This window comes from Ranitomeya imitator, chromosome 5, assembly GCF_032444005.1.
Source record: "Ranitomeya imitator isolate aRanImi1 chromosome 5, aRanImi1.pri, whole genome shotgun sequence".
Classification (NCBI taxonomy): domain Eukaryota; kingdom Metazoa; phylum Chordata; class Amphibia; order Anura; family Dendrobatidae; genus Ranitomeya; species Ranitomeya imitator.
In genome coordinates, this window is record NC_091286.1 from 393,614,756 (window position 1) to 393,627,225 (window position 12,470).

The window sequence follows — 12,470 nt, forward strand, 5'->3', positions numbered from 1 at the left end:
AGGAGTGGCTTCGTAAGAAGCATTTCAAGGTCCTGGAGTGGCCTAGCCAGTCTCCAGATCTCAACCCTATGGAAAACCTTTGGAGGGAGTTGAAAGTCTGTGTTGCCAAGCGAAAAGTCAAAAACATCACTGCTCTAGAGGAGATCTGCATGGAGGAATGGGCCAACATACCAACAACAGTGTGTGGCAACCTTGTGAAGACTTACAGAAAACGTTTGACCTCTGTCATTGCCAACAAAGGATATATTACAAAGTATTGAGATGAAATTTTGTTTCTGACCAAATACTTATTTTCCACCATCATATGCAAATAAAATGTTAAAAAAACAAACAATGTGATTTTCTGGATTTTTTTTTCTCAGTTTGTCTCCCATGGTTGAGGTCTACCTATGATGTAAATTACAGACGCCTCTCATCTTTTTAAGTGGTGGAACTTGCACTATTGCTGACTGACTAAATACTTTTTTGCCCCACTGTATATATATATACACTGCTAAAAAAATAAAGGGAGCACTAAAATCCCACATCCTAGATATCACTGACTAAAATATTCCAATTGTAAATCTTTATTCATTACATAATGGAATGAAGTTACAGGATTATCCAACTTCAGTGGAAATGCCTCAAGACAAGGAAATGATGCTCAGTAGTGTGTGTGGCCTCCATGTGTCTGTATGACCTCCCTACAATGCTGGGCGTGCTCCTGATGAGGCAGCAGATGGTCTCCTGAGGGATCTCCTCCCACACCTAGACTAAAACATCCGCCAACTCCTGGACAGTCTGTGGTGCAATGTGACGTTGGTGGATGGTGCGAGACATGATGTCGCAGATGTGTTCAATCAGATTCAGGTCTGGGGAATGGGTGGGTCAGTCCACAGCTTCAATGCCTTCATCTTACTGGAACTGCTGACACACTCCAGCCACATGAGGTCTGACATTGTCCAGCATTAGGAGGAACCTAGTGCCAACCGCACCAGTATATGGTCTCACAAGGGGTCTGAGCATCTCATCTCGGTACCTAATGGCAGTCAAGCTATCTTTGGCAAGCACATGGAGGGCTGTGCGGCCCTCCAAAGAAATGCCACCCAACTCCATTACTGACCCACTGCCAAACCGGTCTTGCAGAAGGAAGTTGCACGCAGCAGATCGCTCTCCATGGGGTCTCTAGACTCTGTCACGTCTGTCACATAGGCTCAGTGTAAACCTGCTTTCATCTGTGAAGAGCACAGGGCACCAGTGGCTAATTTGCCAATCCTGGTTTTCTGTGGCAAATGCCAAATGTCCTGCATGGTGTTGGGCTGTGAGCAAAACCCCCATCTCTGGACATCGGGCACTCAGACCATCCTCATGGAGTCGGTTTCTAACCATTTGTGCAGACACATGCACATTTGTGGCCTGCAGGAGGTCATTTTGCAGGGCTCTGGCAGTGCTCCTCCTGTTCCTCCTTGCACAAAGGCTGAGGTAGCGATCCTGCTGCTGGGTTGTTGCCCTCCTACGGCCCGCTCCACGTCTCCTGGTGTACTGGCCGGTCTCCTGGTAGCTCCTCCAGCCTCTGGACACTACTCTGACAGACACAGCAAACCTTCTTGCCATAGCTCGCATTGATGTGCCATCCTGGATGAGCTGCACTACCTGAGCCACTTGTGTGAGTTGTAGAGTCTATCTCATGCTACCACGAGTGTGAAAGCACAACCAACATTCAAAAGTCAAGAAAACATCAGCCAGAAAGCATTGGTACTGAGATGTGGTCTGTGGTCCCCACCTGCAGAACCACTCCTTTATTGAGTGTGTCTTGATAATTGCCAATAATTTCAATCTGTTGTCTATTCCATTTGCACAACAGCATGTGAAATTGATTGTCAAACAGTGTTTCTTCCTAAGTGGACAGTTTGATTTCACAGACATTTAATTTGCTTGGAGTTATATTCTGTTGTTTAAGTGTTCCCTTTATTTTTTGAGCATATATAATATATATATATATATTATACAGCACATTTCAGAAGGTTAATAATCTCCAATTTATTATTATTTAAATAATTGTTTAATTGTTTTTACTATAATCATTAACATTATTATTATTAAAACGATTAATTATTATTGTTATTATTCATTATTATTGTTATTAATAAACTCTGTGTCATCTGTTACTATTTAGATTGCTACATAAAAAAATCTTATTGTGCGGCAAAAATGTGCCTGTTTCTCTTTGATTAAATTTACACTTTTTAAATTTGCAGGTTAACAGGGATGAACCTGCCATCTCCAGTGATAAGCAATAAAAATTGGCTGCGTCTTCATTTTACATCTGACAGTAACCACAGAAGAAAAGGATTTAATGCCCAATTCCAAGGTACACATAACTGTTTAATATATAACTTTTCTTACTAAAATACTTTTTTAGTACAAATAATAGTGGGATTTAAAAGAGAAAAAAATTGGTTCAAGCAATAAAATGGATTCATTATGCACACACCTAATTGTAGGGTCATACTGTACTCCTGACACCAAAAGAGATCATCAAACAAAAGCATCTACATTAGCTCATTCATTAGTTACCAGGCAGAGTTTGGACTCTTTTGTATTTACTGTATTTATAAACCAGACACAGCTTGGACCATCTCATAGTGGCTATGGCAATGCAGCTCATTTCTTTTCAAGTGAATAGTCAGACTCACATCAATCTGATCCTCAGTTGCAGAAAGCCTTTTTAATACTATACTGTTCAGTCAGCAAGCTTTAGGGCTTGTTTCCATTTGGGATGTGAAAACCAAGTTCTGGCGCTGGCACTTGGGAGCGGACCATGCGGCTCCATGTGTTGCTATGCGGCCGCACTCTCCGCTCTGGAGTGCTAGCGCCAGAGCTTGGTTTTCACATGCGAGACACGGACATGTTTCTCGCAAATGGAAACAAGCCCTAAGAAGAACAAATTGTGAAATATATTTTTACAGACTTAGTTGTTCAAGAAAATGTGTTTTGCTCATGTAATAATCATGGACATTTAATAATAAATAGAGCATATTAGTCCCCATATAGTTAAATTTTAAGACATTTTATTAATCATATATCTACTCATAAATCAACAGACAGTGGATTTTAATCCTCCCATACACTTTTAGATAGTTGCTGATCAGCATTCTTGGCTGACTCTAATGCACACCTGAGCGCTTTTTTTCCTGAACACTTCTGCATTTTTTATGAGATAGCCACTTCCAGTCATTACTAGCAGTACTTTAACTTTTAGAGAGCAAAAGGATCAGAAGTCCAAAATTGGACATGTTTGACTAGCGGAAGAGTCATGTGCCCCATTCAGACTAGACTATCAGATGAACTCATTGAACTAAGGATGAAGCAATACCAGCAAGCAAAAAAGAAAAGGGCACACAGCAACAAGTGACAGCAAAAAGTACAGCCAAGAAGCAACGAAGAGTGGTGGTGGTGGGAGACTCACTACTGAGAGGCACAGAAGCAGCCATCTGCAGACCGGACATAACTGCAAGAGAAGTATGCTGCCTTCCAGGTGCGATGATCAAGGATGTGACCGATAGGATACCAAAGCTCTTCAGCTCCAAGGACGTCCACCCATTTCTTCTGATACATGTTGGCACCAATGACATGGCAAGGAAGGACCTACCGACAATCTGCAAGGACTTTGAAGAGTTGGGGAAGAAAGTAAAGGAACTGGATGCACAGGTAGTTTTTTCTTCTATCCTTCCAGTAGACGGGCATGGCACCAGGAGATGGAACAGGATCCTTGATGCGAACAACTGGCTAAGACGATGGTGCAGACAACAAGGATTCGGATTCCTGGACCACGGTGTGAATTACTGGTACGATGGACTCCTCGCCAGAGACGGACTACACCTCAACAAACCTGGGAAACACACATTCGCCAGAAGACTCGCTACACTCATCAGGAGGGCATTAAACTAGAAGAAGAGGGGACGGGAAGAAAAACATTAGACTTGAACAAAGAAGACCCAGGAAAACATACTCAGATGGGAGGTAAGAACATTTCTAAAACAATCCACAGCGAGGAGATTGGAACAAAACAAAATCCTCTAAACTGCATGCTCGCAAACGCCAGAAGCCTGACAAACAAGATGGAAGAACTAGAAGCAGAAATATCTACAGGTAACTTTGACATAGTGGGAATAACCGAGACATGGTTAGATAAAAGCTATGACTGGGCAGTTAACTTACAGGGTTACAGTCTGTTTAGAAAGGATCGTAAAAATCGGAGAGGAGGAGGGGTTTGTCTCTATGTAAAGTCTTGTCTAAAGTCCACTTTAAGGGAGGATATTAGCGAAGGAAATGAGGATGTCGAGTCCATATGGGTCGAAATTCATGGAGGGAAAAATGGTAACAAAATTCTCATTGGAGTCTGTTACAAACCCCCAAATATAGCAGAAACCATGGAAAGTCTACTTCTAAAGCAGATAGATGAAGCTGCAACCCATAATGAGGTCCTGGTTATGGGGGACTTTAACTACCCGGATATTAACTGGGAAACAGAAACCTGTGAAACCCATAAAGGCAACAGGTTTCTGCTAATAACCAAGAAAAATTATCTTTCACAATTGGTGCAGAATCCAACCAGAGGAGCAGCACTTTTAGACCTAATACTATCTAATAGACCTGACAGAATAACAAATCTGCAGGTGGTCGGGCATCTAGGAAATAGCGACCACAATATTGTGCAGTTTCACCTGTCTTTCACTAGGGGGACTTGTCAGGGAGTCACAAAAACACTGAACTTTAGGAAGGCAAAGTTTGACCAGCTTAGAGATGCCCTTAATCTGGTAGACTGGGACAATATCCTCAGAAATAAGAATACAGATAATAAATGGGAAATGTTTAAGAACATCCTAAATAGGCACTGCAAGCGGTTTATACCTTGTGGGAATAAAAGGACTAGAAATAGGAAAAACCCAATGTGGCTAAACAAAGAAGTAAGAGAGGCAATTAACAGTAAAAAGAAAGCATTTGCACTACTAAAGCAGGATGGCACCATTGAAGCTCTAAAAAACTATAGGGAGAAAAATACTTTATCTAAAAAACTAATTAAAGCTGCCAAAAAGGAAACAGAGAAGCACATTGCTAAGGAGAGTAAAACTAATCCCAAACTGTTCTTCAACTATATCAATAGTAAAAGAATAAAAACTGAAAATGTAGGCCCCTTAAAAAATAGTGAGGAAAGAATGGTTGTAGATGACGAGGAAAAAACTAACATATTAAACACCTTCTTCTCCACGGTATTCACGGTGGAAAATGAAATGCTAGGTGAAATCCCAAGAAACAATGAAAACCCTATATTAAGGGTCACAAATCTAACCCAAGAAGAGGTGCGAAACCGGCTAAATAAGATTAAAATAGATAAATCTCCGGGTCCGGATGGCATACACCCACGAGTACTAAGAGAACTAAGTAATGTAATAGATAAACCATTATTTCTTATTTTTAGGGACTCTATAGCGACGGGGTCTGTTCCCCAGGACTGGCGCATAGCAAATGTGGTGCCAATATTCAAAAAGGGCTCTAAAAGTGAACCTGGAAATTATAGGCCAGTAAGTCTAACCTCTATTGTTGGTAAAATATTTGAAGGGTTTCTGAGGGATGTTATTCTGGATTATCTCAATGAGAATAACTGTTTAACTCCATATCAGCATGGGTTTATGAGAAATCGCTCCTGTCAAACCAATCTAATCAGTTTTTATGAAGAGGTAAGCTATAGGCTGGACAACGGTGAGTCATTGGACGTGGTATATCTCGATTTTTCCAAAGCGTTTGATACCGTGCCGCACAAGAGGTTGGTACACAAAATGAGAATGCTTGGTCTGGGGGAAAATGTGTGTAAATGGGTTAGTAACTGGCTTAGTGATAGAAAGCAGAGGGTGGTTATAAATGGTATAGTCTCTAACTGGGTCGCTGTGACCAGTGGGGTACCGCAGGGGTCGGTATTGGGACCTGTTCTCTTCAACATATTCATTAATGATCTGGTAGAAGGTTTACACAGTAAAATATCGATATTTGCAGATGATACAAAACTATGTAAAGCAGTTAATACAAGAGAAGATAGTATTCTGCTACAGATGGATCTGGATAAGTTGGAAACTTGGGCTGAAAGGTGGCAGATGAGGTTTAACAATGATAAATGTAAGGTTATACACATGGGAAGAAGGAATCAATATCACCATTACACACTGAACGGGAAACCACTGGGTAAATCTGACAGGGAGAAGGACTTGGGGATCCTAGTTAATGATAAACTTACCTGGAGCAGCCAGTGCCAGGCAGCAGCTGCCAAGGCAAACAGGATCATGGGGTGCATTAAAAGAGGTCTGGATACACATGATGAGAGCATTATACTGCCTCTGTACAAATCCCTAGTTAGACCGCACATGGAGTACTGTGTCCAGTTCTGGGCACCGGTGCTCAGGAAGGATATAATGGAACTAGAGAGAGTACAAAGGAGGGCAACAAAATTAATAAAGGGGATGGGAGAACTACAATACCCAGATAGATTAGCGAAATTAGGATTATTTAGTCTAGAAAAAAGACGACTGAGGGGCGATCTAATAACCATGTATAAGTATATAAGGGGACAATACAAATATCTCGCTGAGGATCTGTTTATACCAAGGAAGGTGACGGGCACAAGGGGGCATTCTTTGCGTCTGGAGGAGAGAAGGTTTTTCCACCAACATAGAAGAGGATTCTTTACTGTTAGGGCAGTGAGAATCTGGAATTGCTTGCCTGAGGAGGTGGTGATGGCGAACTCAGTCGAGGGGTTCAAGAGAGGCCTGGATGTCTTCCTGGAGCAGAACAATATTGTATCATACAATTATTAGGTTCTGTAGAAGGACGTAGATCTGGGGATTTATTATGATGGAATATAGGCTGAACTGGATGGACAAATGTCTTTTTTCGGCCTTACTAACTATGTTACTATGTTACTATGTTACTATGTTAGCAAGATCGGCTGATGTTAGTGTAATGTGTTTTGGGAAGCTTTAGAAGTTTAAATTAATCTCTATTTAAAAAACTTCTTTCTTCTGCAGACAGAGAGTTAATTCTGTAATATCAAATCCCTGTTTTACCACTAAATTTACTGAGTACAAAGCAGTGATGATAAACAACCAATCAAGTGTACCTAATTGATAGAGATGTAGCAGCAGAGATACAAAAATATATAATAAAATGTATCTTTTAATTAATCAACTAAAATGTCAACATGGTACACACTAAAAAAACCATAAAAGTCCATCAGTGAATTATACCTCAAATCAGCGTTTAATTGTGTAATAGAGATGATCCATTCACTGTTAACCACTTTTGAGGCAGATAGAGTGGAAGTCCAGCATAGGTTCTGGATGTGCTGGATAGTGCAATATATGCCTAAGGCAAGTAGAATATGACAAAAAATACAAAAGAACACCTCTGGGGATATCATGAAAAGAGTAGGTTTACCCGTAATAATGCTAGATGCTAATAATCAAAGAACATTATAATATAACATGATAAACAAAAAAAAAACAATTTTGGATCACAGATTTGTTGGGGACAAAATGCTGTACCCCTAAATTAATCGTGAGAATGGTAATGGTAGAAAAGCACTAATATAACAATTTCAATACCTATGTGGTACACTTAAAGGCCATCCCTGTGATGGATCAGATATATTGGAATGAGTATTGATAGCAAGCATTGGTATAAACACATTTGAGACACTAAGGTTCCAAAGATACTGTATGTAGTAGCTAGTGATGAGGGAGTATGCTCGATACTCAAGGTTTCTGAGCATGCTCAGGTGATGTCCGAGTATTTTGCTCGTGCTCGGAGATTTAGTTTGTGTCACTGCAGCTGCATGATATGCTTCTGCTAGACAGCCTGAACACATGTGGGGATTCCCTAACAAAGAGGCAATCCCCACATGTGTTAATGCTGTCGCAAATCATGCAGTTGTGGTGACACAAACTAAATCTCTGAGCACGCCCAAAATACTTGGAGTTCACTCGAGCATGCTCAAAAATCTCAAGTAACGAGTATACTCGCTCATCACTAGTAGTAGGCCAAAAATTAAAATGGTAGAACCAACTGTCAGGGAAATATAAATTATTTCCTATTATCCTGACAAATTGTTGGCGAAGGTTGCATAATAGAGCATTAGTGATCGGGTTTGAGCAATCATTCCTCTCACTGAAAACTTGCATGGTTCTTGCGAGGACCCTGCACAAAAAGTTTTGAAGATCGAACTCAGCATTTATTAGATCTGAGAAAATAATGTGTGTAGCAGTTTCACTCTTTCTCCTCTTTGCTTTTCTCTCCTATCTTTTATTTGGCAATTATAGCTACACCAGGAGAGTACACTCTTATTGCCCTCTGTGCTATAAAATAGATTGACTCCATGGGCAAAATCAGGCACCAAATGATTGCAGCACTAATGTAATGTGCCGCAGAGCCAGTCTGTCAACAGAGCCCTGGCGACACAGAAGCCAGCCCAAGCCTAGGTGGTGCCACTGCGGAGGTTCAACAGGTGAATGCCAGCCCTATGAACAACCAGGGCAGCATGGACCCCTATCTGCGAATGTCCTTGGAGCAACTCCCTGCAGACAATCGTGAGGGACATCTGAAGCTGATCCAGCAACACCAATAGGCCAAGAGAGCAGAGCGGCAGGCCTAATCCCAGTAAGAGGCCGAGAGAGCCAAGCAAAAGGCCCAAGCTCAAATAGACCATGAACTGGAGATGGCCCGACTCAGGGTGGCCCCATCTAACCCACGGAGCTGTCAGTCCAATAATGCAACAAACTTTAAACCCTGGCCAGAGCACTTTCCAGTGATGGAAAAGGACAGGGACTTGGACATTTTTCTGCGGGGATTTGAGAAAGCCTGCAGATAGTACCAGCTGCCTGAGGACCAATGGGCCCTATATTTGACTCCAGGGTTCAGACAAAAAGCTCTGGAGGCATTTGCTTCTCTCCCTCGAGACCAAGATGGAGTCTTGAGGCCATCAAGCAGGCCCTGATAAAAAAGTACCAACTGACTCCTGAGGTTTACAGCAAAAAGTTTCTGAACCTCCAACATGGACCACACGACAGTTACAGTGATGTGATGCATGGACTCAGAACCCATTTTGATCAGTGGGTCCAAGGACTGTCATTGACAACCTTTCAGTAGCTGCAGGACCTGATGGTGAAAGACCAGTTCCTACATCTGTGTCCGGCTGAGGTGTGACAGTTTGTGATGAACCGGGAGTCAAAAATTGTGAATATAGCTGCTCAGATCGCCAACACCTATGAGGCCAACCGTAACCCAGAGGTGCGGAAGCCGATCACTGCCAGCTTGAAAGAGGGTAAGCCATCGACAACCATCCCTGCCCCTGCCAGATGACCCTCTGGAGGCCCTGTTTCCTTTGCCAGTGCCAGGCCAACTGCTAATCCCTCAAGTGCTATTTCTACAGTTGGACTGGACACCTCAGCACCACTTGTCTGGAGAAGCAGAATAAGAGCCTCCCATCCAAGGCCTCAGGGCCTAATGCTGCAGCTCTTTTTGTGGGTGGGGCAGTTAGGAGTGCCTGTGAAACTTTGCAGAGAGTCACCATGGGGGCACTGTTACTATGGGCCTCAAGGACACAGGGGCTGAATGAACCCTTATCTGACATGAGCTGGTGACCCCTAAAGAGATTGTCATGGGGAAAATCCTGCCTGCAATGGGATTGGGGGCGTCCGCTGTCCATTGCTGATGGCCCAGGTTTTTATAGATTGGGGTGCCCGGAGTGGGGTGAAGGAAGTGGTGGTGTCCAAAAACCTACCCACAAATGTTTTGATGGGAACTGACTTTGGGGGAAATTTTGTGTATTGTGTCCCTGACACACCTCCCCGATCTGATACAGAGTATTGTTAATGCTAGTGATGTGATTGTGCATGCTTTACCTAATAATGATGTACCTGGAGGTACAGGAGTACTCAGCCATGTCACGCTGTGAGGTGATTTTGCTGATAAACCCCTAACAGGAGCAAGCGTCAGTGCTAAGGGAAATGAGGAGAGGCATGGGAACCACAAAGAAGGTGATACCATGCAACTGACCAGTGTCACAAAGGAAGGTGACCTGGCCAATGGTAATTGCCCCATAAACAGCACTGCTACTGACCTAATGGGGAGGATGGGGAGGTAGCACCCATAGCTGAACAGGCTGATGGGACTGTGGTATTCCCCAGGGAGACAGCCTATATATCCGCTGTCACCTGCAGTCAGAGTGCCTAGAATACAGGTAACAGCCTGCCTTCTGGACCCACCTCAGTCAGAGGGATGACTGAAAGAGTTACAGACGCAGAGCAGGTCCCAGAGGGTCCCCGTGAGGACGGGACCTTAACGTCCCTTCTAGCTGCCTCCAGCCAGGAGTTCCAGGCAGCTCTGCACTCAGCTGCTAGCCTGGAGGACTTGAGAAACCTCGCTGAGAAGCCCACCTCCGAGTCTGATAAGGAGAGGGTATTCTGGAAACAAGAGAGGTTGTACCGGGAGACGATTCCCTGTAAACCCCAACAGAAGTATTGAGGGAGAAGCAGCTGGTCGTACCCTACCAATTTAGGAGTGAGTCATCACAGATTGCCTATGAGATTCCACTCGCTGGACACTTGGAGGTCAGTAAAACAAAGGCCTGGCTGTCTTAACACTTCTATTGGTCCAAAATGGGGACTGATGTAGCAAACTACTGTCATTCCTGTATCACATGTCAAAGAGTGGGAAAGTCAGGGCCTGCTCACAAAGCTCCTCTGATCTCTTTGCCAGTGATAGAAGAGCTTTTCCTGAGGATTGGTGTGGACATTGTGGGACCACTGGCCATACCCAGCAGCTCTGGAAAGCATTTCATCCTTACTGTGGTAGACTATGCTACAAGGTATCCGGAGGCAGTGGCTCTGTCCTCAACTAGGGTGGATAAGGTGGCAGATGCCCCGATGACCATCTTTTCTCTAGTAAGATTTCCCAGGGAGATGCTTACCGACCAGGGGACTCATTTCATGTCTCGCCTAATGGAGGCTCTCTGTAAGAAAATTCAGGTGCGGCATCTGGTATCGAGCGTGTATCATCCTCAAACCAATAATTGTGTGAGCAATTCAATGGTACACTCAAACAGATGCTAAAATGCTGGTTGAGACCCAGGGATGTAATTAGGAGCATTACCTCCCACACCTGCTATTTGCTTACCAAGAGTTTCCACAGGCCTCGACGGGCTTCTACCCCTTTGAGCTCCTATACAGCAGGTGAGTCCGGGACCCCTTGGTTTGGTAAAGGAATCCTGGGAAGAAGAGTCAAGCTCTTCAGAAGTGTCCATTGTCGAGTATGTCATGCACTTCCATGACAGGATGCAGACCTTGACGCAGTTGCTGCATGACAACATGGCGCAGGCCCAGACTGACCATAAGCACGGGTATGACCTGAATGGACCTGCCAGTTGGGTCAAAAAGTGTGGGTGCTGGTCCCCGTACCAAAAGACAAGCTTCAGGCGGCCTAGAGAGTCTTGTATGTCATACACCAACAGCTCAACTCAGTCACCTACGTGGTCGCTCTTGACCATGATAGGGGTAGGCAAAAGACCTTCCACGTCAATATGATGAATGCTAATCAAGGTCAATATGATGAAGGCTAATCAAGAACTTGTAGCCTGTATCATACCGTTCTGCAACCTGCATGAGGATGGGGAGGAAGATCCCCTTCTGGACATGCTGGCCCAAGCGAAGGCCGGTGGGTCAATAGAGGACGTGGAGGTAAGCGCCTTGCTATCTGCACACCAGCTGTTGCAGCTGCGAGCAATGCTGAAATCCTTCCAAGTAATGTTGATCAACCTGGCTGGTAGGGCTGATGTAGCGGTCCACAAAGTGAACACTGGTAATCATGCCCCAATCCGGCGGACATCCTATTGAATCTCGAACGAGGTGCTGCACATCTTGCTCCAGGAGATCAATGAGATGTTACAGTTGGGGTGATTAAGCAGTCCAAGAGTGAATAGGCCTTGCCTGTAGTCCTGGTTCCAAAGAAGAATCAGACTACCCTGTTCTGTGTGGACTACAGGGGGCTCAATGCTATAACAGCCTCTGATGCACACCCAATGCCACGTATTGAGGAGCTGCTTGAGCAGTTAGCTGGTGCACGCTATTTTTTCCATTATGGATCTGAGATATTGGCAGATTTCCCTGAGCCCCGAGGCACAGGAGAAGTCCGCCTTTATCACCCCCTTTAGACTGTACGAGTCCACAGTCATGACTTTTGGCATGAAGAATGCCCCTGCCACATTCCAGCATATAGTCAACTACCTGCTTCAGGGACTGGAGAGGTGCACTGTGGTGTACCTGGGTGATGTTGCCGCCTTCAGTCCAACCTGGAAGTATCACCTCGAGCATGTGCAGCAGGTGCTGGGGCACATCCAACAAGCGGGCTTGACCATCAAGCCTGCCGAGGGAAGTGGCCTATTCCAC

At 44.1% G+C, this 12,470-nt stretch overlaps 1 protein-coding gene across 1 annotated transcript in view; it reads left to right on the top strand.

Annotated features, from left to right (window-relative positions):
• The window catches only part of CSMD1 (CUB and Sushi multiple domains 1), a 3,308,788-nt gene that overhangs the window by 1,921,023 nt on the left and 1,375,295 nt on the right, over positions 1–12,470 (top strand). Inside the window, exon 6 of the mRNA XM_069726899.1 lies at positions 2,238–2,350. Coding sequence (XP_069583000.1) covers positions 2,238–2,350 — 113 coding nt within the window. The remainder of the gene's footprint in view (positions 1–2,237; positions 2,351–12,470) is intronic.